Here is a 26,899-nt window from a genome sequence, read left to right as displayed (position 1 = left end):
ACAAACTGACCCCATCAAACTACAAGACTGTGTAGGAAGCTGTCCTGGTGGGGGTCAGGAAGGAGATAACTGTGCCTGGACAAATCTTCCCTGAGGTCTCCGAGGGAAAGAAACCGGGTAAGACGATGTGATTATTCTTAAAGCTTGTCGTGCAACGAACTGGTCAACGTCAATATGGGAATGTCTCTTCATGGAATCGTTCTGGGAAGTTCGTAAAGGGATGGCGACGTAGAAACGGTCGGCTATCTCTGTCGGAAGAGCGTCCTGCCTAACATATCCTATGAGTCAAATCAGCGGAGATCTCAACAGCAATGACACTAAGGTTACTGGTGAGTCAATGCCTGATTGTCCGACGACTACGACAGTGGTCGGTGAACGCTGGATACGTATTGTGCGATTCACCAAGTCCTGAACAATATCATGCACAGAGCATCCTGCATCGACGACCGCAACTGTCCGCATGTTGTCACAACATGTAGATCTTTACTCGCTTGAATAGAGAATCGAACCGAGAAAGGAGTTCTACAGGCAGATGGTGTTAGCATCGACAGATAATCAAGGGATCCCGCCATACTTTACCTGGGATCTATGGCATAAATGGAAGTGCACCTCCCCGACATGCCCACCACACCCTGGCACATCAGCAAAACCCAAATGGGGTATGTGGCACTGCACATAGCCACACAGTGACACAGGGTTCACAGGGAAGTCCCCCCATGTGCAGCCGAGCCACAGCGTGTGCTTTGAATGTGTCATGCTGTGCAGTTCAGCACAGCTACTGTCAGACCATACAACCCTGCACAACACTGTAGCGCTGTGTGATGCTGTAGCGCTGTATGACACTGCGTAGTACAAACCTGCTATGTAGTGTTATACAGTGGTGTATGGTGTTTTGTAGCAGTACTTTTAATATAGCAATTATTCTGAATTTTCACGCGGATTAATACCAGTCAATGATGATTCTATTCAAATGATGCTGCAAAACATAGTAGTAGTAGTAGTGCTAGTAAGTATATAAAACTAATCCAAATCAACATCCCACTCAGAACAGCCTTCGTCACCTTTGTTAGTACCAAGGCCAGTGCTGTGTGTGTTCCTAACTCGATGGTCAATATACTGCTACTTTTGTTGAAAATCATGCAGAAAGACTTATATGCCTTCCAATGCCCAAGCTTTGAGCATTTGATGTAGTTTCGGTCCATGATACTCATCTCTGTTTGTGTGGTTGAACAATGTTGAAATGTGGTCATAGGCAGTCTCTGAATCCTCAATGGGTGTCTGCTTGGCGCCATTTACCTGGCCATATTTGCTGTAGATATAAATCATGTTACGAATCTTAGTAGGAATCAGTAAACGCGCTGTGAGTGAGCATGCTACAGGAAGACTCACGATAGTCCCAATGAGGAAGAGCACTGGGGGCGGAATAGTCTTCTGAAATTTGGTGAAATGTTTGAGTGATTTGGAACCGTTGTCATAAAATGACCTATGGCAAATGATGCGGACTGCAACATTCGCAAAGTTAGATGCACGACCCTACTAAATATTTAGAATTGATTATCAAACATGACTATGAACATACCTCAGCATCAGGATGGCTGCGCAAATACATTGCTTTCTTTAGCAAAGCGGTTGCCTTGAGTTTGACACTGTCAATTGTGTTCCCGCTGATGCCGAGTGCTAGATCATATGTGCGGTCTAGAAGTTTTGCCAGAGTGGCGGGTAGAACCCAACATTAGTTGCATCACGATTAGTAGCAGTACCCTTTGTTTTCTTGGTGCCATGGCGCTTCCCAGTATTCTCGACCTCATCAAGATCTTCCAAGTTGTCCTGCTGGTCATCGGGGTCATCACTTGACAGGGAGTTGCTCATGTGAGCACGCTTAGTCTTTGGGCAGCGACTTCGTATGCTGTTCAAATACAATGGGATTGAGAACGTGGCTGCCAGTTTGTCATGTGGTGAGCCTGGAAGACATCATAATTGATATTAGGCTGAAAAAGGTGTCAATACACATTGACAAAATGGGTGAGTGCTTACAACTACTGCTGGAGTGCCCAAATGACCCGGAGCTCATTGGTTAGTGCTCTGCAGGATCGCTTGCATTAGTGCCTGGGCTACGTTGATGTTCTGGTCTCTACCCTTCCTGCTAGTGGTGCAATCGTTCCAATGATCATGGTCCATGTCAGCCACTCCCGTGTCATCATAATCCTCGTCCTGCGAATGTGCACCTTGATCAGGTACTTGCGCAGGGTGTCTGACTTGGTTGTTGCTAGGGTAGGTTTGATTATTGTGGTCTGAGGGGTCTGGCATGATGTCATCACTCCTGTGAACATCCTGCTCCAAGTCATAGTCCATAATGTTATTATTGATGTCGTCTCCTGCAAAATCTCCATCCTCGTTAGACATGTCATCCTCTTCAACGTCCACTTCTTCATCATGATCTGCCTCTTTATTACCTTCTTCAGTTTCATCAACAAACATGTTCTGGCTAGTGGAACCAAAAGCGGGAGGAGTACGAGAAATGGTGCAATGGGGTGTTATGGTGGTCAATGGCTCACGCTGAACGGCAGAGTTGATGGGAATAGATGAGTGTGAGCGTTGGTCGCTGACAGACCGAGGAACTTTGTGAGAAACAGTACGAGTGTTGACAGATTGAGGGGCATTGTTACGTGAAACCTCTCAGACGAAATCTAGCGACACTAAACCCACAAGGGGTGTTCGAAGTGTGGCTTTCAGCGCTAGCCCAGCAAGGAGCTTGCCTGCACTAAGTCTGAGTAAGGGTTGAAGCCCTTACTTGCATAGAGTTGATTGGAGTTTCTCAAGGATACGATCCAAGAGACAGAGTTCAACTCAAGAGTATCGTCTCAAGAGAAGATGGTCCTGTGTACAGAGGGAGTTCTCTTAGATAAGAGAAGTTCAGACCCAACAACAAGTATCAGATGAGAACTGAGTAGATTCAAGTTAGAGAATCTGTCTATAGTACAAGTGAGATATATATACGTAAGGGTGGTATACCGGTGGAACGGTATGGGTACAGGGTAAGTGGAGGCAATACCAAGTCAGTGGTAAGGGTCAAGGATTGTGTGAGTCATAAGTAAAAAGGGGTAAGAAGTACCGGTTGAACGGTAAGGGTAAAGGGCATGGGGAATCCCCATCAATGAGAGAACCGAAACAGTGGGAAGGGCATAGGGTTCAGTAGAAGCCAGGGCTTCTCTGATCTAGGGGTAGAAGTGAGAGCTTCTCGCGTTTCAGAACAACAAGATCAAAAAGAAAGAGATAGAAATAGAATCATAACCATGGTTTGGGTCCAGACGAGTCCAAAGAATGAAATGATGCGTAATGCTCATGTTACTGTAACAGGCGTCATGAGAAACAACGGGGTGCTGGATGGCTGGAATTCTGATTCCATCAGCCTGAGTGTCACAAAGAGAGGTGCCATGAGAGATGCTGCAAGAAGCACCATGAGAGGTGCCACGAGAAGCACCGCGAGAAGCGCCACGAGAAGTACTGCAAGAAGCACCCTGAGAGGTACTGCGATCATGGACATAGGGCTGGGCAGGGGGTGTCGTTGAGTCAGGATGAAGTTCTGTTTGATGGGGCTGGAGCAGTTTGGAACTGACATATGCTGAGGGAATTGGACGATCCTGAAATCCAAACCTTCCTTGGTCCGTGACGTGTAGAGCAGGTGTGGGACTTGTGGCAGTGGGGCCTGACTCGGATGCCTCCTGCTGAATACTAGATATTAGTGCTGAGAAATGAACCAGACCAGGCGGGTACTTACTATCACACTCAAGTTCCTCTCAAGCTGGCGAGGTGCCGCTTTTCCTCTCCCCTTCTTCTTTGTCACTAGCGGAGCCATCACATTTTCGGGCTCATCAATGGGAACAATAACATTCCGAACCTTCGATTTGCCACTGGGTGCTCTGGCTGGAGTTTGGATGGCATTCCCAATCTTCTCTAGCTGGGAATTTCTTCCTCCAGCGCCAGCGCCAGGTCGGTTTGTACGGTGACAGGGAGCCTGAGGTTGGACTGATGTCGCTGGTTCATCGTTGTCGATGCCATCTGATTCGACAACTCGTTGCTTTTTCCATCGGCCCACTGGCATGGTAGCACATGACTAGATGAATGACAGAGAAATCAAACCTGCAAATCAAAGTTAAATGTGGCTGTATGATGGTTAATTACTAAGTAGTACATAGTGGTATCCAAGTCCAAGTCATACCGGCGCATTAACATTACATACCAAATTGCCAATCTAGTAGTACACTTCAGCAGCTGACTCGGATGTAGTACTAGTAGTTACCTCCATCCCTAGTACTCCCTACTCAATGACAGCCCACTGCCCTAACTGTTTAAAACAATTTAAGAGTGCTCAGGCAGTTTCGCAACACCTGAGCCAGCCCCTTACATCCTGCCTACGATGGATCGATCAGCTTGAGAGTGCAGTGCAAATTCTGCAAAACTCACAGTTGATGGACCCTCGTCATTCCAGAACACCGAGTCCTTTTCAAGATTCCCTAACGGATTTTCAAGTTCAAGTTGACAGTGGGGAAAAGGCGGATGCTCACTGCAGCATGAGTGACTTGGGCTATTCCTACGGTGATGACGGAGGCACGGTGGGCTTGGAGAATGACCTCCCAGGGTCCGTTGAAGAGCCTTTGGGCAGCCAAGCTTCGGAGAAGCCTTACGTCGAGCACTTCAGGGATGCCGTGAAGGTATATTTGCGCAGCCAGACCTTTCTAGATAGGTTTAACATGGATTCCTATGGAGTACATCGCAAAGACAATTTGTACTATCCATTCATGTCCCATCAGAATCGGGAGCTCAGCAGTTTTCTCCTGTGCTCGTCATTAAGTATGGCAGCCATAGATGAGTTCCTGAGGCTGGAACTAGTACGTCTTGAATTAGCGCTTGTGTTGCTGTCACAAGTGCTGATTTATTCTAAGGTTAAAGCATTGCCCCTCTCCTTTCGTACCGCCAAGGAGTTAGATGGGCATTCTGAGCTGCTGCCTTCTGTTCCAAAGTGGCAGTACCACATCATCTCGACACTCACCCAACAAAGAAACCTCTACATCTTTACTGGCGCGATCCGTTGGATTGCATTGAATCGCTTTTTAGCCACCCGCTCTTTGCAAATAAAATAGATCTCACACCTCAATGTGTTTATGATACAGTGGAACGTACAGTACGAATTTACAGTGAATGGGTGATGGGGGACACAGCATGGTCAATGCAGGTATGTACTCTACAGTATCAACAATCTCCAAGCTTGTCTTGCTAACTCTCACACCCTGTCATAGTCACAACTTCTGGATGGTGCAACATTGTTAGGCATCATCCTTTCCTCCAATAAAACCAACATTACCAACATGACTGGTGGATGTGTTGCTCACCCGCTCCTGATCAGCCTTGCCAATATCAAGATGGCAACTCGAAATAAGGCATCCTCACATGCTTTCCTCCGGACAGTGCTGCTTCCAATTGCTGAATTTTTGCATCCGGTGAAGCAGATGCAGAGTGTTCTCGAAGCCCGCTTGGTCCACCAATGTCTAGATATTGTGCTGGAGCCACTCAAGCAAGCTGCACGCATCGGGCGGATGATGTCAGACCCACTTGGGAACCTCAGATATTGTTTTACCCCCTTAGCCTTGTACATTGTCGATACACCCAAGGCATGCATGCTTGCATGTGTTCGAGGAAAGACCTTGCTGGTAACTATGGCTATGTACAAAAATTTCGGAGATGCCTTCCAACACCACCCTTGAACAGCTAAAATGACTCTCAGCCAGCTTTCAAGCATCAATTGTGATCCCCTTGACATTGAAGGCTACTTCAATGCATGTGCTGCCTTCCGCCTGAGCGGTGTGGCCCAGCCATTCTGGCGCGATTGGCCACTTGCAGATCCATATCTGTTTTTGACTCCAGAATCCCTGCATCACTGGCACCGTGAGTTCTATGATCACAATGTTAAGTGGTGTCTCGCAGCTGTTGGCAAACAGGAACTAGACTTTTGCTTCTCTGTTTTACAACCACTCATGACGCTCCGACACTTCAATGGCAGTATTTCAAAGCTCAAACAAGTCACTGGAAGAGCCCAGTGCGACATGCAATGTTATATGCCGGTTTCTTGATCACCAAGAAAAGTGTCAAAACTTTCAGATCACGACATCAATAATCGCTTGGTCAGAGTCAGAGTCACAACTTGAAGCCTCTGCTTCTTCATCTCGAATGATGGACAATGATTCTGAACATCATGACTCGGATGAAGGTTCACTGGCATATATTGATGAAGCTCATTTGCAGACAGTTTCGGATGATCTCTGGGGGCCGAAGCATGTTGTGACCAATTCTTTCAGAAAGGCAGAGCAAGTCTCTTTGGACATCCAAGCAGCCAGACCTCTCTGCACATTCATGGTCGGTGCAACAGCAATTCACCTCAATTTTGATCCTTTCATACGATGCATACCAGTCAATGTCATTGCTGAAAAACTATCTCTACCTGACTTGCGGGGAGCACTTGCTGACTATATTCAACAAGAGGGTACTACAGCTCAGAAATTCCACTTGCTGGGGGGACAACACCGAGCACCGTCCAATGCACCTCTTCCATTTGACGACCTTATGGTCTGGTTCAAAGTGCGTGTGCAGCAGGCATCGTACCATACCCCATTGATCATTCCTCCTGCTCTCACGATCAATGCATCTCCCCCGAGCGCAACTTGGAAGCATGGCCACTACAATGCTGCTATTTTCACCATTGATGACACCAGATGTGAACAATGGCCCACTAGTGGGCTTAAAGGTACATTTTTCAAATGTTCATTTGTATATTATGTCCGAATTGATGTCTGAGCAAATTGCAGGCCATGCTGTTGTTGAGGTGCACCTTATCATGCAACCACTTCCTCCACGAGGAACTAGTAGTAGTGCCTCTTGGGCTGTGCATTTCCTTATGTATGTTCAACAGTTGGATGTCATGCCTCAGTGACATGGCAACTTACTAGAACACACAATGCAAATGCATGTTTTAAAGCGTGCAATGCGATCAGCAGGGACTCCTTTTGATGACATCCTCCCACTAGATCAACTTCGTTCTCTGGCTCACATTATCCCCCGCTTTGGCTGTGTTGCCGATTCACGTCTAACAGCGGAAAACAGTGCTCATTTTGCTCAGACGTTCTTCTTGAACAAATACATTGACAAGGACTTCTACTATGCTATCTCAAACTCCGAGCCGTAGTAGTACTAGTACTAGTTTTTTCAATTGTGTTAAAGTAATATATCAATGGTTCAAGAGCTCTATTTACTCGGTGTATGTCACTATATATCACTATATGTTACTGTAGCATCATGGAATGTACGCTATCCTGCAAGGATCCACTGTATAGCGATGTACAGCACTACCTCGGCACATGGCTTTTGGCTGACTAAATCCGAATGTCAGTGGGGCAGGCCCTGATTGGCAGGCCACTGGTTGTTGTCATCATACCTCTCTCTCAATGCCTGTCACCAGCACAATCATGACTCTTCCAGTTATTTATTCTAAGTTCTCAAAGAGTTCCAAGTCTTGGCTCCCAAAATCACCATCACACAACTTGATCCCTTCTCCTCCATGTGTACAACAAGAACAAGTCGAAAAACCCATGTTCCTTGCACCATCATGTTCCAACAGACACAGAACTTTATGACAAGCAAGTTCTTGAAGACCTCAAGACAGCAATAAAGACAAGACTCCACATTCAATTTACAGACTCGGATAATCAAGATTCTTTAAGCTTAGGTTAGTATTTCTCAGATCGCTTATCACCTATCAATCTTCTTCCTAACCATTCATCATCACAAAGACCACTGTGCAGTCGTCCTCGAAGCCCTTCAACATCCTCAAGCCAATACAATCATAGGCTGATTATTACTTGTCATAGATTAATCTTTACCATGATCTGAGGTCATCGCCAATATTATGCCTGCAGAATACGCAGCAGTGGTAGCATTTACGTCAGAAGAGCTAGATTTCAAAGTCAGAGCAAAGTGAACCTCAGAGTAGTAATTGAGTCATAATAATACGCTGACCACATCCCATCTCCTACTACAGATTCGTCTACTTTGCGGATACTCAAGATCTACATATCATGCCCCCACTTCCTGTCCACGAACAACCAGCTGCACACCTTGCGAAGGCCGTCAACAAGTTCACGGAAGCCATCCCTTACGACAAACTCCTGATCAACATCACTATGCACCTCAATCACCATATCCAAAACAAGGACTCCACGAACATTCCAGACCTACACCTTACTGTCACAGCACAACCACCAGAGGATATGGAGTCAGATGAGATGGCGGTAGCAAAGCCGGTTTCCAAATGGGTTGGAGAATGTGGGCTTTCCTCGGATATGAACTGCATGGTGCACAAGCTCAGCATCACATGTGATGGTCATCAAGACATCAATTACGCTCTCGTCATATCCTTCAAAGAGCGAGCCAAATGGCAACAGCCTAAAGAAGACAACATCACTGCCCAACAACTTCACTCAGCTCCTGCATTGGATTATAAGGAGTTCATCCCTCTCCGCATCAAGAAGAGCTCAAGGTTTGGACCGGTGGAGCTCAAGTCTCATATCTGGATCGATATCTCCGAGGTCCGGTACACCGTGTATAAGTGTGGCGCAGATGGTCACTTTGATTTTAACAACAAGAATGCTGCTACATTGGCAGAGGGGGTGTGTGTATATTCATCTTATTAGTAGTACTACTTTCTGATCTCAACTCACCCCCTGCAGACCCTTTACCCTACATTGCAGATGAATGATGTTGAACGGATGTTGAGTGACGCTGCTGAGAATTTGAAGAGGTATATCATATTGTTGATGGAGGGTATGGCACTTGAGGAGGCTGCAATTCAGAGCGCGCGTGATTCCCATCCCGTTTTCAAGCCTGTTTGGATGGCAGCTCTCAACTCTATCTCTTCCACGATATACCTCACAGCTTACTGCCGCTACTTGGATTGGTGCAACCACAAATATGACAAGCAAAAGACAATGCACGTTGAGGTTCAATCCTCAGACTCCAGCACCCAACCGACAAGTACTTCATTCTCATCAATTCCAATGACTTCCTCATCTGGTGCAATGACTTCCTCATCCGATGCGATGGTCTCATCCTCTGCTGGGTTATCGCTTGATGTGCAGCCGGAGCACTCAGCAAAGAAGTCGAAGATCCAGCCTGAGGGAAGCCGTGAAGAGTTTAAGGCAAAACCAAAGAAGACTCTGAGTCGGAGGGCAAATGGGAAGGGGATGGGGAAGGGTCATCAGTAGGCTCTTGCTGTGTCGATTGTTGAGGTGAGTGTCTGTCGTTAGACTTGGTTTCCTTCAACACTGACAATTTACATGATTGGTACTAGTACTTAGTTCCATCTTCGCTTGTTCTGTTGCACTGCTCTTCAAGTTTGAATTTGCTATCTTGTTGATCTCAGGCTCCTCATTGTTGTCATCCATGTCACATTTGTTCTTGTACTTCTAGGACTGCACGAAACATACTACTACTCATCTAGATACCACATGCGTAGTACTATGGATGTTTCTCGCTGAATGTACCATGATATTCGCATACTATCATGTATGCCTAATTTGTCACATCCCATTTAACCACTGAGTCAGTGTGACTCACAAAAATTTGTTAACAGCACAACTTGAAAGAGTCTTGAATGTCCTCCAGTGCCCAACTTGTGACAGCCTCGTCTCTTAGAGGGATTTCACTTGATCGAAGACACTCGCATCATGATGAATCCCAGACCCATCCAGCACAACTTGAAGCAATTCACAGAACGCTTGCGCTGGTACCAGGACCTCCCCCTAAGGTCTCCAACATGAGCACAGATGGACAAGTCGTGAACAGCACATCATCCATTCAATCGCACCCATCAACCATTCACCACACCCCATCCTTGTCCATCTATCAGGCTCAGGCTCAACATATGTCTACTACTATGCAAAGCATCTCGCACCCTACTAGTAACTGGAAGCGCGTTGGAACTCCCAGGGCTATTGGTGCTCTGCGCAACCGATTCCCTGCATTATTGTGTAACTTGACCATGCCAATTGTTGCGCGTTCTGCTACTAGTAGGTTGAATGTGGACAAAAAACTCCCATCACCTATATTCCTGATAACAACGGAGCCAGGCTCCGACTGTGAAGACAGCAATAATGTAAGTTCAACGGTACCCATACATGCTCAGGATCGAAATGATAATGTTGCCCAGGAATCTACTAACTCCAATGACACCTGGGCTAGCGAGGAATTCAAGGCCCAGCTTGTTTTGAATGTGACCTGAGCACAGCGAGATGTTCGCCTGGCGGAGAAGACACTCGCAGACTCCATTCTCAAGCAGAATGTCACACTTGGAAAACTCTATGAGTTCGAGGCCACAGAAGCTGAGAGGAAATTGGAGGATGCTGATATCGACATTGGTTATGTACGCCATTCGGTCCGCAAAAGTGGAATCACATTGTTGGAGGACTTTGCTACTAGTAAACCTCGAAAATGCCGTTGCAGATCTACTAGTCACGTTGATAGTGATACGCTCAGCCCAGAAGTAGATTTAGCTCACTCACCACCACTGGCAGGTAATTGTACTCTGTTCAATTTGTTCAACCACTTCTACTACTGACACTTTTTTATCCACAGGATCTCCGAGCGCGACTCTGAGTCAAACACTCGATTATGATGTGGTGTCCGATTCTTTGGGCTTCAAGTTGTGAAGCCTGCTTAATACTAGTACTAGTAGCCAGATCTATACTGTTCCTATTCCATGTCCCATCTACTACTAGTATTGTACATACTTTGAATCAATGTTTGTAAATGCCGGCTTTAAAAGTTGCTCTTCCTTCAAGTTTAAACTTAGACTCGGAGGTCACATGTCACAACCAAGAGCTGGTACCAACTTCTCAAGTTGCTCACTGTAGCGCGATGTGTGGTGCTATGTCATGCTGTAGAAATTTTATATATACCGTCGTTGATCGCTACACATTGCTACAGAAGTCTGCACCTGCTGTAATATGCTGTAATATGCTGTAATATGCTGTAAGCCGCCACGGTAACTGTGCTAAATTTAGTGTTTTGCTGATGTTGCAGAACACATCCACAAGGAAGGAGAATATGGTCGCACGGTACTTCACCTTATGCTTCACATCTGAAAACAAGTTGTCAAAAATACATCAGCATGTGGCAGAGCACGGTTGGCCAGTATCTATTAATTTCTTTGAACTTAATGATTTCACGTGGTCATTGACAGCTGATGTCACTAAGATCCTCTCAGATCACAGCACCCGAGCTAGCCACATCGTCTGGACAACCTTGTTGGATTGCATAACCTGCCATTACCACAACAAGGGAGTTACAGAGGAGGAGTACCTTCTTGCTTTTGCAAGAGACAAGGGACCTACAACAGCTTTCATCAACGAGTTATCAAGCGCTGGCTTGTAAGTATCATGTTTCTATTGATTGGCTACTGATAACTTTCTTCCAAGTAGTTTCGGTTCAAAGGGCGAGCATGTCATTGTGCACACCCTAGAAGCCATGTTTTGCACATCCACCATTCCTCTTGATGCTATTCAGCCGCTCGACATCAAGAAGTTCACTCACTCTTTCCTGGTTCCATACGTTGCTACTTGTGCAATTGCCCATCGACTCAATGTCAGTATCACGGAGGCTCACACGATGCTGTTGGAAAGCAGACAGGCTGGGATTCAACTACATCCTGCACTAGACTCGGATGAAGAACTGGCCATCAGTAAATCAGTGAGCCACCGATATTCCCATATTTTGTATGCCGAAACGCTCTTTCCTATACATGACATTATAAAACAATATAAAGTAATGTAAAGTAATGTAAAGCAATATATAAGTCTGAACCGAGCGTGAATTGGCGTGATTACATTGCTTTAGATTGCTATTTATTACTTTGTATCGTAATATACAGGAAAGAAGCATTGGGCTTACAAAATACTACAAAATCTACTAATATCTGAGTCTCACCGGTTTACTGATGCACTGGACCAGATCTGCAGGTCAAACATTCAGCGATCCAAGTCAAACACAATTGTCATCCATCGCAATGAAGCTCAGGGTGGTCCGCCGAGGTTTCGCAGCCGGACTTGGCGCGCAGAGGTGCTTTCGTTTAATTCGACAAGCATATACTGACCATATATTTATTCAGACCACACCACCTCCACAGCCTGGACCTTCACGACATGCCAATGCCCTCAAGCTCTCCGACTGTGCGAGCCAGGGGAACCCCTCATCACTGTCTGCTCTCTCCTCGATGCCACCAGTAAGTCCTTTTGTATTCGCAGAGTAGTTTCAGGTCTGCATGTTTGAAACTTTTCCAGTCGCCTGCCACAAGACCTCGTACACACAGGGAGACCCGGAGAAAAGCCAAGGCAGTGGCTGTGTCTGCTGGGGATGAACTGGAAGGCCCCATCAGAAGAAAACGCGCCCGGCACTGACAGTACTGACCTTTTTTCTTCGACTTGTCTTGTCTCACGAATGGAGGCCACATGCACCTTGGACTGCTGGCAGCCTGCTATTCGATACACTCTGGACTCATGTTCTTGCTGCCAGCTGGACCCTCGATGCTTCGTTATCGTTATTTCTTTTTTTTGGACCGCATCATGTAACGCTTGCCCACTCCGAGTCTGATATCAATGTACTATTATTGCAATCATTATCGACGTTGCGTGCACAGTGAATTTTCAGTGTCCTGAGAAGTGTCTGGAGTAGAGAATCTTCAGTACTACAGACTCTTAATTTGCAACGTCTCAAACACTGTTTTTCAGTACCGCGAACATCACAATGTCAGTGTTCTATCAAGTGCTTTTCAGTGTGCCGTCAATCTCAGTTCAGGATTTATGACACTGAAAAATGTCACTTTCAAAGTTCTAGACACTGAAATCTAGCCCATCCTATCTTCTGGCTCCGACGTTAACTGCGGTTGAAAGATACAAAAGCCTGAAAGTCAGTATTTTGAACCCTGATTTTCAGTATTCTAGACACCAATTTTCAGTGTTTTTACTTCCCACAGTGCTATCAAGCAATCCGGGCGCTGAGGTGGGGAATAGGTAAGATGAGGACTGGTTGCGAGACGTTTTATGTGGTTTCAGCTAGCGCCAGCAGTGATGCATAAAGATAAATGTTTGTCCAGACCTACTTCTCTTTTAAATCTACTTCGGAACACAACACAACTTAATTATATAAGTACCACAACGAAGCTTGGGACAAAAACATATTCTCTCGCCTGCAGAATTCCCAGTGTAAAGAAGTCGTCTCCCGTGCTACACACTGCTGCTTGTTGACACATGCGTGCGCTCCTGGAAAGCAATTGCAGTTATGGCGGTTACTGCATCAGAGTCGTCCACGGGCTTAGCGTGATGTTCTCTAACGTTAAGGATTAGGCGTGGACCCAGCACAAACATCCGCACGAGCGAGGAAATTTGAGCGACACCACCATAAATCTGATTTTGCAAGGAATATGGGTCCTATGGAAATGATGAACTGCGGTCGCATGTAGAGGTCAATGATAGATCGACATACCGCTGAGATCGTTGAAAGCGACATAGCGAGCCAGATGCCCACAGTAGCAGCAAAGCTAAGTTAACATGTGTGAAGCTTTAGCGAAAAAGGACAACCGCATTCACATTACGAGCTCACCTCGCAAAGTAGACCACGTGAGTTCTTATTAACACCGTAAAACAGTCCTCGATAATCCCTCCTCTAGATGATTGTCTCAGTTCACGGAAACGTTTTACAGCAATCCAGACTGCGAGAAACAGTGCAAGGACCTCCCATACAATGGTGAATATCCAAGATATGAGCGTCAGAAGTTGGGCACCTTCCCCTTGGTCAATAGCACACTCATAGGTGCCGAAGAGAATGTACACCTCTGGGGTTCGTCAATGAGCTTCGTTGTCTTCAGTCCTTCATCCATAATTGAGCTCACCCCCTGAGGCATGCCTATTTACTATTTCGTTCAATGCTCCATTGACGATGGTGGCAGCTAGCAAGATGACAATGAGAAGTATCAACACCGTTCTGGACCGCTGATACATGGCATACAACCGAGTCATCATGATGACTTGCATAATATATCAGTGAGCCAGTATTACCGAGGGGTTGCAGCTGCGTGGCTCACCGCCTGTCATTGCAAACACGACGATATTTGTCCACTCCATTGCGAGGAACACGGTAATGCCTAACAAATCGAGTCAGTGATCAGCCTCGGAGTATCACACACTCCTAATAGACTCACAGCTGTGGTAGTCATTATGTGGAACCAACGAGCGGGTCAAGAAGCTCACTCACCCCTACGTGGGAGTGCAGTTGATTAGACGGGAATGGCAGGAACCAGGACAGAATACTCACTGCATCTGTCATCGGGATGGTCGGAACTCCAGCTGCATGCCGCCAGTCAGAAGAAATAAAGACGGTGTATGTGAGGAAACATACTCAGCATGTTGGTACTGGTGAGAAATGATTGATTAGCACAACACCAATTACTTAGCCTTCCAAACATACACAGCATATAATATTCCAAGATAGCGCACCTAGAAAATACAAGTCAGCACAACTTGTCAACCACACGTATCATGCAAGTTCCATACACCGAGATAGAGAACAGTCATCAGGGACCAGCGTTGCCTCTGCCATGAATTAATTGTACTTCCATCCTGTTCATCTGGCGTGGGACTCTGCTCACCCAGACCAGTTCGACCTATAAAATCATTCTTAGTGAGATGACTGCTTCGGGGACATCAACGTACCTCTTGTCCGAATGTTAGCACTAGTAATACCATAAGGATATCAGCGGTTTTTGAGAACTATTTCGCTCACCGAAATCATACATCACCACAGCGGAGGCGGTAACTGCGAAACCGCAGCCAAGATGAAATCAAGATATCACCTTCATCATCTGACTGGCTCTCCACAAACCTGCAAAATAGCTGTAAACGAGACCCGAATACATAGCTGGCCACCAACTGGGATCATTTGAGATCACTGTCATACTGTTATAGGATGGGTGTGGGGAGTAGTGAATTTTGTGGACGTATGACGATGGTGTTCGTGCTAGATGTACCACCATCCAGAGTTTTTGTGGCCAAAATGAGCATCGCATAGGGCGATATCCATCTCCAAATAACGTTACATTCTACCAGAAAAGTCTGATGAACGAGATCAATGACAAATGAACTCACCTGTGCCATCCAGGCTGCTACCCACGCTTGCGCCACCGCCGCTCTCCTATTATCAGAATGTACTGTGTCGTTAATTCGCGCACCCTCTCGAAAAATTCTTGCTGCATTTGCATCAGTTGAATTGTAGTTCATTCGTTTGGCCTAATGGTGGGATTGGTTGATGATATATCATAGTATACCTGTAGTGAGTTACAGGTACGAGCGGACGGGAGGGACGCTAGTTAAAGCAATAATCTCAGTCTGTAGTCAGAACTCTTTATTACAAGTCTTGTACCTAGTTAAAGCAATACTAGAAACTCGTTAACTGATTGTATCGCGTCTGTAAAATAACGGGTACTCACATCTCAGTCTGTAGTCAGAACTGAGATGCTCATATGGGCCAGCTCGTATCTTTATAGTACGTAGGATGGAAACGAAAAATAAATCGATCGAGAAACGGAATATATGACTGGTACGAACCGACGTCAAAGCGTCGTTCGTCCATCACTCCTTTTATTGCGCTCGCACTGACATCTCGGATCCTTCGGACAGCTCTACTCTATGGTGTAACACCTGCACATTTATTATTTGCGCGTTCCGCACCTTGCGCGGTGCGCGTTTTCGTCAAAAATTGCGCGTTGTCTTTTTATCAGCTGATTGTTTCTACAGCTAGCAGGCCAAGCCACTATATCACGCTTAGCGATGATATCTACAAGCACAACACAGACGAGTAAGTCCGTTTCCCACTCCCAATTTTCTTAATCAAATCTGCGCGTTGTCTTTGTATCAGCTGATTTTTTCTACAGCTAGCAGGCCAAGCCACTATATCACGCTTAGGAATGATATCTACCAGCACAATACAGACGAGTAAGTCCGTTTCCCGCCATCTCGCCCAAAGATGCTGATGTGAGTGGGCTCCCCAAACTTCCTCGTCTCCATTTGTTGCTGCCTGTAGTTCTCGTAGTGCAACTCCTTCGTCATCGAGATGAGGTCGAGCATGTGCATAGAGATAGGTAGAGAGTGTTCCTCGTCTCCATCTGTTGCTGCCTGTAGTTCTCGTAGTGCAACTCCTTCGTTGTCGAGATGAGGTCGAGCATGTGCATAGAGATAAGTAGCGAGCATTCCTCATCTCCATCTGTTGCTGCCTGTAGTTCTTGTAGTGCAACTCCTTCGTCATCGAGATGAGGTCAATCGCAAACCCGGGGGTGTCTATGACAGTAAGTTTGACCTTGAACTGCTTTTCCTCAAGCTCAGCCTTGATGATTTCGACTTCGGTGAATCGCAGTTGTCGACATAGTCACCAAACGCGGGGGTGTCTATGACAGTAAGTTTGACCTTGAACTGCTTTTCCTCAAGCTCAGCCCTTGATGATTTCGACTTTGTTGAATCGCAGTTGTTGACATAGTCACCAAACGCGGGGGTGTCTATGACAGTAAGTTTGACCTTGAACTGCTTTTCCTCAAGCTCAGCCTTGATGATTTCGACTTTGGTGAACCAGCGCTCGGTGAGCCTAAGTGACAACACATCTGCATCCAATGAGTGTCCGCAAAGTAGTAACGAGTGAATCATGTATCTGACTGCAAGATATCATTAGTAGGTGAGGCATTACGAGGGTGCAAGTTGAATGTAGCGATACGGAATGAAATGACGAGGATACTAGTATGTACTACGATGCACAAAGAACAAAAACTACGAAATTAACGCGCCTGTCATTTAAAAAACAGACCTGGTCACTGCGAGATAGCCTATGCCGACTCTCAAATTACTCGGAGGTTGGCAAGATTGAGCATAGAGTAATGGGAGTCCCACGGATTGATGTATTCCGCGAAAGGGTCATCGTCCTGTATCTTGTCGCGCCACAGGACATCCGCTTCACTGACCGACACAAAGTCTGGTGGAGCGGATATCTTGTTCTCTACTTTGAGGGTAGCTGGCACTCGACTAGTCATAGTACGAAACGATACCGTTTCTGAAATAACAGCAGCGCAGATGTTCATCAACAAGTAGTATAAATGTCGAATGAGTGGAATGATAAACTCACTATAGCTATTGGATTGAGCGCTGGGCTGGGTCGACGGATGAAGTTTGAGTTCAGGGCTCGCAGATTCAGAGTTCATTGAAAATAAGGGAACGGCAGTGTCACTTGCAGGTTCTAGAACAACAAATAAAATAAGCTTGGTTGTCACAATATTTGAGAGACGAACCCTTTTTGAGTTTCTTCTGGACTGCTTTCCTAGTGGCTTCTGATGGTGACGGGGAAAGCAGAGTGTGACTGCGCTTTGCTATAGAAATAGATGAGTACATAATACTATAATTTGAATCACAAATAGTACTCACCGTTCCGGCTTCTCATTGGTGACCTAGTAGGTGCCGCTTTTGCCTTGCCCTTGCCTTTTGGGTCCTTAACGTCCAAATCCGAGGACATATCAAGTTCCATCAATGAACTTGCAAGATCATTGTCCGACTTGATGCTAACTGAATCATCGGTGTCGGACAAAAGGATATCGTTACAATCGTCGCGTTCAGAATCCGATCCAGCTATCACGGGTTGAGTGTTCCAAGACTCGTAAACGCTGTCAGGAATCCGGTTCCTTGTGACTAGCGCCAGTAGTATTTCATGAGTACAACTTGAACGAAGCAAAAAATGAACGAGAACGCACCAAACCAAAGATGACAATCACTAACACTTGCTTTGTCCCGGCCCTTGTGTTTCGCAAGATCACTCCCAGCTGGAAACCCGATATCGACGACTGTTAGCGTTTGTCCGCACTTGTTGAGGAGCCGCCAAATTGGCTTCTCTTCACGTAACGTAGCTGATTGTCGCTTCTCGACTTGACCGTCGAGGTAATCAAAGACTTTAGGAAACCAACTTCGTAACTGACTGGTGACCTTGCGATAAGTCCATCCACCTTCGATGATGAACTGCTGTTCAAGGTAACAGCCACGGTTTTTCATCGCCTGGATCTCATTTTGGCCGTTCTTGCTTGGGACTTTGGATACTCTGATAAGACCGTTCCTCTGTCAAAAACTGAGTTAGCGAGTTAATCCGTCTCTCGAGGGCTCTTGACTGACATCAACACCGCAAGTCAACATGGCCACTGATGCAACACGAAATGTGTTCCCCGACATTGAGACACTAGAAGAGGTGTTCCTGCGCGCTTGGCTTCCAACCATTTGTGAGCTGGTGATTTCCTTACGATCCTGAACGCAATTTTCATGTGAATATATATTTTTGTGCACTACTAGGATAACACTTACCTTTCGCGAGCCTGCCGACGGTACTGGGCCCTTGGCCAGCTTATGATAACCGGCAAGCCGAGTTGATGTCAGAGTTGATAACGCTTCCTCTCGAGCACTGGTGAGCGGCACTAGGCTTCCTTGCTTGCCTGTAGTGGCAAGCTTCAGGTTGTCATTGACGGTTTTTCCACCAGTGATTCGAGTGAAAATATCCTTGATAGCGACTGCAGAACTTGGATGAGGTTTTTCATCAGCATCCTCTTGAACTTCCAGTACTGGTTCACGACTCGTTGAAGCTTTGCGGGGGTGCTTACTGCGACCATGGCCACACTCTGCGCAATGGCCTTCATCCTGTGTGCGAGGGAAAAACTCCTCACAGTCACACATTTGACTGTCCGACTTGAGGCCTCTGCAGAAGAGTTCTTGATTCAAGTTGTTGCCTTTGGGATCCATGGCTCGGGAGTCGGAGGGCACTGGTGAAAGGGAATGCGGAGATGACTTGAAGCAGTAGACTCGACGTGCAAATGACCTGAAGCAAGGTAATTACGTAGATGGCCCAGCAGTTTATATACAGCTAACAAGGATATGACATTTTACATTGACGTGTAGTACTTGTTAGTCGCTACTGGCAGTTAGAAAATATGACAAAACTAATAATGCCTGACACCATAATTTCGCTCGATTAAACCAGATCGGTTCAGCAAGTGAAACGTGGAGTTCTTTTGATCCTCGTTGACCAAAGGTAATAGTCTCAAATGTTGGGTATTCATCTCCATCCCACTCATCTAGCGTTAGTCTGCAATTGTTTGGCGTGATATCATTGGCTATAACTTCATCAAGGGTGGTGGAAAACTGCTGTCGTGTTGCGTCATCAACAAAAGGGTTCTGTTGTGACGGCACGCTAATGGCCTCGTGACGGATCTGGTGTCTTTGCTGGTTGTTGATGGCCTGTACCATAGTACTCGGATGTTCGCCATCGCTATCTGAGTCGCTGTCTTCTTCATCAGCGGGGTGTCCAGCTCCTGTTTGATGACGCTGTCGAGTTGTCGTGTGACCATGGACCCCGTAGTACTCGTTAATCACATCAGGATGCACACCTTCACAGTCATCACGATAGATGCCAAACTGCAAGTGCCCTAAAAAACGTAAATCCTATGTGTCCGTCCAGTAATTTGTCAATGTTACATCAAAAATTCAACTGCGAGTTTACCTTGGGACTCTTATTGTTGGTGTCAGGACCGCGAATGGGATGACAGTTCCATTCTGCCTGAAAATTTAAGCAATCCAAATTGATTTCATCAAGAAATAAACTCTGGAGCAACCAGATGTGATTCGCGGCCTGAGGGTCAAGCCTATGATAATTTTCGAGTCGGGTAAAGAACGCTCTCCATCTCCTAGCGAATTGAGTGCCAACCTCGACCCACAAACGTTCGATTCGAGTATTCCGAGTAGAGCTTAGTACGTTGGGTGTTAGTACTACATAACATAAACCAATGGGATCACAACTCACGATCCCCACATGAAGGAGGCATGCCGTGGTCCGTTCTTCATTATCATGTAAGTTGCTATATCGAGATTCTCTCCGCCCCGATCTCCTCGCACTCGAGAAGGCGTCCCAAAAAATTGCGTCGCCTGCTTAAAAACGTCCAAAACAGTTGTCGAATGATTGTTATTACTTGCTTGCAATCCCGTTATCTTGCAGAAATACAAATGAGAATCGATAAACTGTACAAACAAACATATCAAACCGTTCTGCAGAAACCGTCAATAAAACCGTGAATCACTATCCCCGAGCGAATTAATTTATGGTGCCCATCGATGTGCCACAATGCATTAGGCCGCTTAACATGATACTTACGCCGACGTTTGACCCGTCGGTCGCGCAACACCTGACCTAATCTGTCGACTCTGCGGAGCGATTCTACCACCCGTCGATGCTGCACTCGCAGTCCATGCCTGCGGAGAAAACCAATGATGTACCTTATACCTGAATCAGTCGATGCTACACTCGCAGTCCATGCCTGCGGAGAAAACCAATGATGCACCTTATACCTGAATCAGGCCGCTTTTTCTTGAACTCGGTGATGAGAAGATCAAGGTCGATGTTAGTAAGGTTCGAGTATTTTCTTTCAACTCCATAGCGCTTCATATAACGTCGTAATGTGTTCCTGTGGACTCCGAGCATTTCAGAAAGCTCAGTAAGTTTGATTTGTCGGGAAGTCGAGACTGCTTCGGTGAGGAATCCAACATCGATCATTTTTTTTGGACGCCCTGGACGCCCTGTGTGCAACAAGGCCACTGGTTCCGGAAACACGACATTTTCATCCATGCTGTTGCACAATCAATGACGCAAAATACATATCAGAGATGGATTACCGATTCTGCATATTGTACTGAAATGACGACAAAAGCACGAAGAGATCTCCCAGCAAATGTGCTGTATGAGAGAGCCAATCTTGCATCTCATGTCCTTGAGGGTCGCGTGCGAGGGCTTCAAGCAATGGGATAGCATCCCCTGATACAGCATCTATATGAAATGTGAGCTGGATTGGGTCGGCATCTTCTTGACTAAGAATACGATGGGCGCGTCGGTAAATATCTGACAAAGTATCGTGGGCAGTGCGAATATTTGCAGACCACGGATTCTGATTTAGCATGCGAGACGGAAATTGGGGCAAAGCAGTTGGTAGTGCAGGCATCACAATAGATTGACTTGAATATGGTGTAGCCACCGTAGCGTTTGATGACCATTGATGACCAAAACGACATAAGCAAAGTGTGCGCGTGAGATGAGGCAAACAACAGTCGCAAACATACGGTTCTAATTATTTCATAGCTGATCTTTGTTCTTGTACATCCTTTCGAATCGTCAATATGTCAAAGGCAACTCGACACCCTATTTACTACTTTCATGCGTCAAGCCATATCTTCCAGGTGTGTTTTACTAATTTATTCTTCATTTTGGACTCACAACTTGAAATATTTTGTGCCGGCAGGTTGAGAACATACTGTACAAGCTCTGCAGTTCAATTTTATCTTCGGCTTCCAACGTCTTTCGTGACATGTTTGCTGCTACACAGAACAGCGGTCAAATAGAGCTGGACGGCATGAGCGATGACAAGCCCATTCACCTCGAAGGAATATCCCGGGACGCCTTTGAGTTGTTTCTCGAGCTTACCTTCGGAAGGTATGTTGATGCCCTTATTCTTCTATGTAGCCACTTGACAATCTGTACTAGGATACGTGCCGGCTCATATACACTCGACGAGCTTACAAAATTCCTCCATTTCTGCGACATGTACCAATGTTGTCATGCACGAGAATTTATTGTTTCCCGTGTGTTTGCGGCACGTTTCCGCTTCCACCCAGCTCAACTAATAAACCTGGCTATCAAATATCACGTCCGTTCACTTTTCCCATTTGCTTTTCAGCAACTCGCAGAAACTCCCATTACCGAGATCACCCATGCACACCGGGAGCTGATGGGCAACGAGGTCTTTCTAAATGTGGTTTATGTTCAAGCTGCCCTTGATCACCATCGTCGAATTGTGGCTGCGGAGGAACCAAGAATATTGATGCACTCGAATGATTGCGATGACCCGGCCGGTTGCAGCGAGGATTGGCACGCTACATGGTGGAATGGTATGGGCCGTTTTCTTCTCGATGGTAGGAACCCTCAACCATACGGCGATGCCGTCAAACGCTTCAAGGATATGTCGTTTGGCCGTGTCAGCGAGGGCTGTAAAGATCTTATGTTCAAAATTCTCGATGAGGGTGCAGCATTCCGTCACGCAGAACACTTTATTACCGAGGCCTGCCAATTTCTGTTAGAGAAACTGGTATTTGAGCCCTAACATCTTGCTAGTAGCTACTATTGTGTACTGGTTTACAAGGACTTTGGCATGGTCTCGTCATATTTGTAGCAGCTTGAAGGACTCAGCGTCAATACATGTACTGTAGAATATATGTCCATCACTCACAATGAACGGAAGCCGGAATAGAGACTCATTCCTAAGCGTGATATAGTGGCTTGGCCTGCTAGCTGTAGAAACAATCAGCTGATACAAAGACAACGCGCAGATTTGATTAAGAAAATTGGGAGTGGGAAACGGACTTACTCGTCTGTGTTGTGCTTGTAGATATCATCGCTAAGTGTGATATAGTGGCTTGGCCTGCTAGCTGTAGAAACAATCAGCTGATACAAAGACAACGCGCAGATTTGATTAAGAAAATTGGGAGTGGGAAACACGCACCGCGCAATTTTTGACGAAAACGCGCACCGCGCAAGGTGCGGAACGCGCAAATAATAAATGTGCAGGTGTTACACCATACTACTCATCATTCGGATCGTTCGGAGTCCAACAATACCCGCCGAGAAGTCATCTCCGCCACATCTACAATATCGCTGCTGAGCTTCATCAACTGACTTCCCTACGCACAGCTTCTGCATTCCCAGACTCGCTCCTCAGGCAACGCGGACCATGCAGAAAAGAGATTCGTGTGCGAGCTGATAACGAGATATCACCTATGTATCTGATATAGATTCCATTCAATACAGCCATTTGCAGAACGCTAGGCCAGAAAAAATTCACTACATGCACAACGGTATTTTATGTAACTTCTATTCTCCGATCAGATATCGATACGTCTTCCGAAGATATCGCAATGATCGTTCACTAATCCCTGTGTAACGATGAATCGTTGGGTCTTTGACATTGAGCAAGTTCATTTGTAGAGCAACTCGCTGGCACGTGCAGCGAAGAAATCACCCTCTGCAAACCAAAGTCCTTTGTCTAGAGAAATGGCATCAGCATGGCTAAGTCGCGCAGTCAAATCAACACAAGTCGGTGGCCATCAGTAAACCGGTGAGATCTAGACTCGGATAGTATTAAGTAGTAAATATTGTAATACTTTGTAAGCCCAATGCTACTTTCCTGTACATTACGATACAAAGTAATATATAGCAATCTAAAGCAATGTAGTCACGCGGTTTCCGGTACCCTGTTATCAGTCGGACCTTCTAACAACTCTCTCCTACAACTTTGTATTGTTTTCATTACCGATGATCTCGTTGCTGACGCGGTGTTTCCTGTTCACAGTCGCTGACGTGGCAGTTAATCATCTTCGGACATTGTGTTATTTTGTATCCTAGCATGTAGTAGTGACATTGATGAATACATCAAGTTGACTCCTTAAAAACCCGAAGCCTACTCATGGCTGTAAAACGGGACAAGCAAAGAGATATGCGATAATGCGAGCACACAACTGCGAAGCCTGCTCGTGGCTGTAAAACATGTCAGAGTGTCTTGTTGTAGGCTGAGTTGATTGAGGTTTGGGTGGCGCATATTTCAAAGTTGAACATATGGAACCGACGGCGCCTCGCTGAGAATGCACCAATGCTGCAGCGCTGAACGGGGAGTGTTGCTCGAAGCACGGCCAGTGTGTCCATTTGGTGTGGCTGTAACGCACGAGTGTTGTTTGGGTATTGTTCACAAAGAGATTGAGCTTACTGGAAGTATCCGCGCCAGGCCGCAACTCTAAGCCTCGGAGGCCTTGTATGTCGGTGTCTTCAAATGCCTTCCGAGTCGATTGCGGTGGTGAAAAAGCACGAGGGTTGTTCGGATAAGTGTCCACTGGATTTATTGCATTATATATATATAATAAACATGGTCTGCACTGAGTAGAAAAGTTAATGCAACGCGTACAAACAAAATCGTCCAAAGACCGAGTGCAACGTTGGCAACAACACAAGTGTGTTGGAAAGACGACTAAGAAAGGCAGCTTAAGGGGAGGTGGGGGGCGAAGCCTACTCGTGGCCGTAAAGGTGTCGAGCGGAGGGTTAAGTTGACTGGAACGAGAATACCAGCGCCTAAGTATTCCGAAGTTAAAAAATAAGGAAGACGAGCGGCTAATAAAAACTCACCGGCGGTGCGGGATGATAACTCACACGAGAATAAGGAATGCTCTAGATTGCAACGAGTGGGTAGGTACAATAGGACCAAGCTCGCGAGGAAAAACCACATTACTGATCTTGAAAGTCAAAGTCAACATTAGGAGTGGGGAGCTACATAGTGATTATTGCGGTTGTCGAGGTCTTTTGTGATATCCGTAAGGTTCCGTGTTCGTACCTCATTTCCTCAGGGATTGAAGGAACCAAGGAAGGCCAAAAAGGGTCCGGCGCCGGTGGCGAACAGCCAGCAAGACTTGAAACTGACTTGGCGGTGCAGCAGCAACGGGAATCGAGAAAAATTGGGAGCGTATGCAAGGTGCGAAAATCGCCAGTAGCTATCGTCCGCAAACGAGTTCTTGAGAGAGAAACTGGAGCTGGATATGTCGGGAACCAATGTATCCAGTCAGGCAGAGGAAATAACCTCTGAAATATGACCGTAAGTTGCTTGGACTGGGTTTGAAGTCTGGCTTACCTGGAGATATCGAAGTGCAAAGGTTGTTTGACTGTCTCATGGGTCTGACTAGGGGAGAATGGATTGAGCACAACTAAAGATGCTTACAGGCGAACCGCTAGGGTGAACTTCAAGTTGTGTGTAACAACGAAACACCACAGCTGTGTTTAGTAATGACACACAACTTGGAGTTCACCGCACGCGAAGAGCGACGTGTCAGCTGGATGCACCGACGTTGTCCATTCTCTCCTTGCTTTCTTCAAGTCTTCTTCAGGCTTATGAATGTTTTTCTGCAAGGCGCTTGACTGTGTAGAATCTCAGAAAGACGTGAATCGTCCAAAAACGATGACAAGAGTGGGATTTGAACCCACGCCCTCTTACGAGGATGAGAAACCTGAACTTTGCAGGCAAGCTTTCGCTTGAGTCACACGCCATAGACCGCTCGGCCATCTTGCCGTCTCACTTTCTCCCTGGCTTGATTATCTGATAACACTAGCCTGAATCAGCCATGCCATAGGTAAGACCGACGCGGCATACATCCACTAAGCAGTGTACAAAGCAAGGATCCGGGATCATGCACATGAACTAGGCTGGGAGTTCCGTCAATCAATATAGTAATTGGTTTTTATGATCGAATGCGCAAGTGGTGTATCTCGCAGCGACATGATTGGTCGGACATGGCGCGAGGTCGATGGTCGAACTTTCCGTGTGATCAAGCACGACGGTGGAGAGACAATGTCAATGTGTATTCGGTGACGTCTATCTGAATAAATAGCTACACCGTAGCATATACACGGCTCTACAACTCGGAAGAAATGCGGAAGCGTACAGTGAATGATTACGGGGAAATGTAATGTCAGAAGCAACGGAAGGGAAGCAGGGGGCTGCAGAAGTCAGCGAGCGTGATAGCACAAAAGAAGAAAACATACATGATAAGTTACTCGCTGGCCTCAGCACTATTCTCGGCGTCACTTGAGGGCGGAGGTGTTTGTTTCTTCTTGCGGCTAGCTTTAGGTGCGGCGGCAGCCTTGGGCTTCCTGGCTTTTGGCTCTTTGCCGCGATTGGGGTTTTCAGGTGCGTCCCGCCACATTACTGCGATCTTGGAGGCGCGTCAGACATAAGAGAGGCGTATATATGCGCATATACGCACCTCAGACATAGCTTCTTTGATGGGTGCGCCGGGATTTGCCTCCTTCCACTCTTTCATGTGGGCTTGTACGTAGAGGTTGTATGCACTTGGGGCGCGCTTTGGCTTGTCCTCCTTGTCTGTTGGTGGGTAAGTGGGACGAAGAACACATATAAAGGGATGACGAACCAGCTTTGGAGGTCTTGGCATTGGCGCGTTTCGTTGCGGCCTTTGTTGTTGATTCTAGGGGACGGTGAGCAAAAGTAAAGGGATAGATACGCGTTGAACAGACCTGTTGCAGTTTTTGCCATGGTGGTTGGGATGAGGAGGGATTGAATGGCCGAATTGAGGGTTAATCGATCTTTAAACGTAGTCGCGTCGGGGTTTAAACGCGACGCGTATTTGTCACGTGGTATGGTCAGTGCACCAGGGCCATTGGCTGACAAGTGGAAATAACCGAAAGCTATTTGAGGTCGGAATAAGCAGACGCTCATGATCAACCTTCTTCTTCTTTCATCAACGCCCGTCGTCCAAATTCGTCCTTCGTTGCAGATCATAGTAACCCAACCTTAGTATAATTAGAGATCATGTCTCCTTCCGCTCTTTCATCTGCCCTCCTGGCTGTTGCAGCTGTTTCTCGCATTGCCTTTGTTAACGCTCAGCCCGACCCTGCCGACCCGACTCCTCTCGTTGACAAGCATTATGCTTACCCGTCTGGTATCGTGAGTCCACTTTGTGGCAGCATGAGATCAATAGTACTCATTCCGCGTTAGCCATACCAAGTCGACTACAATACCGCTGCTATCCGTGGTCCTCAAGTCGGTTACAACATTTGCAACTCCACAACCGAGAACCAGAATTCTATGTGTCAAACGTCCTTCGTGAACCACATTGACGGTCAGCTCCGACGCGTT

The 26,899-nt window shown here is 46.4% G+C and overlaps 16 protein-coding genes and 1 non-coding gene across 17 annotated transcripts; 5 read left to right on the top strand and 12 right to left on the bottom strand.

Moving 5' to 3' along the window:
- Positions 1-1,149: 1,149 nt before the first annotated feature.
- Positions 1,150-1,869, bottom strand: EDB91DRAFT_1256862 (uncharacterized protein; the record flags this gene model as incomplete). The annotated part of the gene is made up of 4 exons (XM_041324237.1): positions 1,150-1,335; positions 1,390-1,533; positions 1,580-1,695; positions 1,746-1,869. 4 exons carry the CDS (start codon positions 1,867-1,869, stop codon positions 1,150-1,152), a joined length of 570 nt encoding a protein of 189 aa, XP_041169044.1.
- A 198-nt stretch (positions 1,870-2,067) lies between these two features.
- Positions 2,068-4,102, bottom strand: EDB91DRAFT_1256861 (uncharacterized protein; the record flags this gene model as incomplete). The annotated part of the gene is made up of 3 exons (XM_041324236.1): positions 2,068-2,618; positions 3,458-3,725; positions 3,779-4,102. The coding sequence occupies 3 exons, from the start codon at positions 4,100-4,102 to the stop codon at positions 2,068-2,070; spliced, it is 1,143 nt and encodes a 380-aa protein (XP_041169043.1).
- Positions 4,103-7,036: 2,934 nt separating this feature from the next.
- EDB91DRAFT_1064731 (uncharacterized protein) lies at positions 7,037-7,237 on the top strand (the record flags this gene model as incomplete). The annotated part of the gene is made up of 1 exon (XM_041314736.1): positions 7,037-7,237. The coding sequence occupies one exon, from the start codon at positions 7,037-7,039 to the stop codon at positions 7,235-7,237; it is 201 nt and encodes a 66-aa protein (XP_041169042.1).
- A 702-nt stretch (positions 7,238-7,939) lies between these two features.
- EDB91DRAFT_1021767 (uncharacterized protein) lies at positions 7,940-9,032 on the top strand (the record flags this gene model as incomplete). Its single annotated transcript, XM_041312574.1, has 3 exons — positions 7,940-8,025; positions 8,090-8,717; positions 8,778-9,032. Coding segments are annotated over 3 exons (969 nt in total), but the record flags the coding sequence as incomplete, so codon positions are not given.
- A 2,086-nt stretch (positions 9,033-11,118) lies between these two features.
- Positions 11,119-12,460, top strand: EDB91DRAFT_1088723 (uncharacterized protein; the record flags this gene model as incomplete). The annotated part of the gene is made up of 6 exons (XM_041316503.1): positions 11,119-11,230; positions 11,288-11,474; positions 11,526-11,793; positions 12,055-12,162; positions 12,212-12,325; positions 12,413-12,460. 6 exons carry the CDS (start codon positions 11,119-11,121, stop codon positions 12,458-12,460), a joined length of 837 nt encoding a protein of 278 aa, XP_041169040.1.
- Positions 12,461-13,170: 710 nt separating this feature from the next.
- Positions 13,171-14,979, bottom strand: EDB91DRAFT_323910 (uncharacterized protein). The gene is made up of 12 exons (XM_041326855.1): positions 14,881-14,979; positions 14,811-14,830; positions 14,747-14,761; positions 14,652-14,690; positions 14,566-14,594; positions 14,497-14,510; positions 14,409-14,444; positions 14,183-14,242; positions 13,991-14,125; positions 13,702-13,933; positions 13,585-13,639; positions 13,171-13,529 (listed from the first exon to the last, which is right to left on the bottom strand). Exons 1-12 carry the CDS (start codon positions 14,891-14,893, stop codon positions 13,326-13,328), a joined length of 852 nt encoding a protein of 283 aa, XP_041169039.1. The 5' UTR covers positions 14,894-14,979; the 3' UTR covers positions 13,171-13,325.
- A 913-nt stretch (positions 14,980-15,892) lies between these two features.
- EDB91DRAFT_1177437 (uncharacterized protein) lies at positions 15,893-16,274 on the bottom strand. The gene has a single exon (XM_041320408.1). The coding sequence runs from the start codon at positions 16,224-16,226 to the stop codon at positions 16,068-16,070; it is 159 nt and encodes a 52-aa protein (XP_041169038.1). The 5' UTR covers positions 16,227-16,274; the 3' UTR covers positions 15,893-16,067.
- Positions 16,275-16,522: 248 nt separating this feature from the next.
- EDB91DRAFT_323891 (uncharacterized protein) lies at positions 16,523-16,884 on the bottom strand (the record flags this gene model as incomplete). Its single annotated transcript, XM_041326854.1, has 1 exon — positions 16,523-16,884. A coding segment is annotated over exon 1 (268 nt), but the record flags the coding sequence as incomplete, so codon positions are not given.
- Positions 16,732-18,911, bottom strand: EDB91DRAFT_1280476 (uncharacterized protein; the record flags this gene model as incomplete). Its single annotated transcript, XM_041324722.1, has 7 exons — positions 16,732-17,190; positions 17,263-17,373; positions 17,426-17,503; positions 17,559-17,819; positions 17,882-18,239; positions 18,294-18,422; positions 18,480-18,911. The coding sequence occupies 7 exons, from the start codon at positions 18,909-18,911 to the stop codon at positions 16,979-16,981; spliced, it is 1,581 nt and encodes a 526-aa protein (XP_041169036.1). The 3' UTR covers positions 16,732-16,978.
- A 162-nt stretch (positions 18,912-19,073) lies between these two features.
- On the bottom strand, positions 19,074-19,990 carry EDB91DRAFT_1240386 (uncharacterized protein; the record flags this gene model as incomplete). Its single annotated transcript, XM_041322013.1, has 3 exons — positions 19,074-19,610; positions 19,669-19,934; positions 19,969-19,990. 3 exons carry the CDS (start codon positions 19,988-19,990, stop codon positions 19,074-19,076), a joined length of 825 nt encoding a protein of 274 aa, XP_041169035.1.
- A 210-nt stretch (positions 19,991-20,200) lies between these two features.
- On the bottom strand, positions 20,201-20,452 carry EDB91DRAFT_1064727 (uncharacterized protein; the record flags this gene model as incomplete). Its single annotated transcript, XM_041314734.1, has 1 exon — positions 20,201-20,452. A coding segment is annotated over one exon (252 nt), but the record flags the coding sequence as incomplete, so codon positions are not given.
- An 8-nt stretch (positions 20,453-20,460) lies between these two features.
- EDB91DRAFT_1064717 (uncharacterized protein) lies at positions 20,461-21,157 on the bottom strand (the record flags this gene model as incomplete). Its single annotated transcript, XM_041314733.1, has 2 exons — positions 20,461-20,788; positions 20,835-21,157. 2 exons carry the CDS (start codon positions 21,155-21,157, stop codon positions 20,461-20,463), a joined length of 651 nt encoding a protein of 216 aa, XP_041169033.1.
- A 363-nt stretch (positions 21,158-21,520) lies between these two features.
- Positions 21,521-22,312, top strand: EDB91DRAFT_1064730 (uncharacterized protein; the record flags this gene model as incomplete). Its single annotated transcript, XM_041314735.1, has 2 exons — positions 21,521-21,645; positions 21,697-22,312. 2 exons carry the CDS (start codon positions 21,521-21,523, stop codon positions 22,310-22,312), a joined length of 741 nt encoding a protein of 246 aa, XP_041169032.1.
- A 1,817-nt stretch (positions 22,313-24,129) lies between these two features.
- Positions 24,130-24,635, bottom strand: EDB91DRAFT_1177425 (uncharacterized protein). Its single transcript, XM_041320407.1, has 3 exons — positions 24,408-24,635; positions 24,269-24,366; positions 24,130-24,239 (listed from the first exon to the last, which is right to left on the bottom strand). The coding sequence occupies exons 1-3, from the start codon at positions 24,479-24,481 to the stop codon at positions 24,148-24,150; spliced, it is 264 nt and encodes an 87-aa protein (XP_041169031.1). The 5' UTR covers positions 24,482-24,635; the 3' UTR covers positions 24,130-24,147.
- A 570-nt stretch (positions 24,636-25,205) lies between these two features.
- Positions 25,206-25,315, bottom strand: EDB91DRAFT_t123. The gene has a single exon. It is a non-coding gene; the product is annotated as a tRNA-Leu (tRNA).
- Positions 25,316-25,425: 110 nt separating this feature from the next.
- EDB91DRAFT_1177422 (uncharacterized protein) lies at positions 25,426-26,407 on the bottom strand. Its single transcript, XM_041320406.1, has 4 exons — positions 26,278-26,407; positions 26,175-26,228; positions 26,010-26,125; positions 25,426-25,958 (listed from the first exon to the last, which is right to left on the bottom strand). The coding sequence occupies exons 1-4, from the start codon at positions 26,294-26,296 to the stop codon at positions 25,797-25,799; spliced, it is 351 nt and encodes a 116-aa protein (XP_041169030.1). The 5' UTR covers positions 26,297-26,407; the 3' UTR covers positions 25,426-25,796.
- Positions 26,408-26,462: 55 nt separating this feature from the next.
- EDB91DRAFT_323841 (uncharacterized protein) lies at positions 26,463-26,882 on the top strand (the record flags this gene model as incomplete). The annotated part of the gene is made up of 2 exons (XM_041326853.1): positions 26,463-26,707; positions 26,759-26,882. Coding segments are annotated over exons 1-2 (259 nt in total), but the record flags the coding sequence as incomplete, so codon positions are not given.
- Positions 26,883-26,899: the final 17 nt, after the last annotated feature.

The sequence above is a fragment of the Suillus paluster genome (assembly GCF_016628075.1).
Source record: "Suillus paluster strain FC165 chromosome Unknown EDB91scaffold_224, whole genome shotgun sequence".
NCBI classification, from domain to species: domain Eukaryota; kingdom Fungi; phylum Basidiomycota; class Agaricomycetes; order Boletales; family Suillaceae; genus Suillus; species Suillus paluster.
The sequence above is the reverse complement of the archived record's forward strand: the minus strand, read 5'-3'. Positions and strand labels throughout refer to the sequence as shown.

Excerpts from the sequence above, each read along its gene's own strand:
- EDB91DRAFT_323910 (XM_041326855.1), bottom strand. Across the intron at positions 14,595-14,651 it reads TGACTGTTCTCTATCTCGGT|GTGCGCTATCTTGGAATATT; the intron begins GTATGGAACTTG and ends TGTATTTTCTAG. Across the intron at positions 14,126-14,182 it reads CGTGTTTGCAATGACAGGCG|TCATCATGATGACTCGGTTG; the intron begins GTGAGCCACGCA and ends ATATTATGCAAG.
- EDB91DRAFT_1177437 (XM_041320408.1), bottom strand. The coding sequence starts at position 16,226 with ATGCACATGCTCGACCTCATCTCGATGACGAAGGAGTTGCACTACGAG.
- EDB91DRAFT_1177425 (XM_041320407.1), bottom strand. The coding sequence starts at position 24,481 with ATGTGGTTTTTCCTCGCGAGCTTGGTCCTATTGTACCTACCCACTCGT. Across the intron at positions 24,367-24,407 it reads CTAGAGCATTCCTTATTCTC|CCGCTCGTCTTCCTTATTTT; the intron begins GTGTGAGTTATC and ends AGTTTTTATTAG. Across the intron at positions 24,240-24,268 it reads CGACACCTTTACGGCCACGA|CTGCCTTTCTTAGTCGTCTT; the intron begins GTAGGCTTCGCC and ends CCTCCCCTTAAG.
- EDB91DRAFT_1177422 (XM_041320406.1), bottom strand. Across the intron at positions 26,126-26,174 it reads TGCCAAGACCTCCAAAGCTG|ACAAGGAGGACAAGCCAAAG; the intron begins GTTCGTCATCCC and ends ACCCACCAACAG. Across the intron at positions 25,959-26,009 it reads TCAAAGAAGCTATGTCTGAG|ATCGCAGTAATGTGGCGGGA; the intron begins GTGCGTATATGC and ends CGCGCCTCCAAG.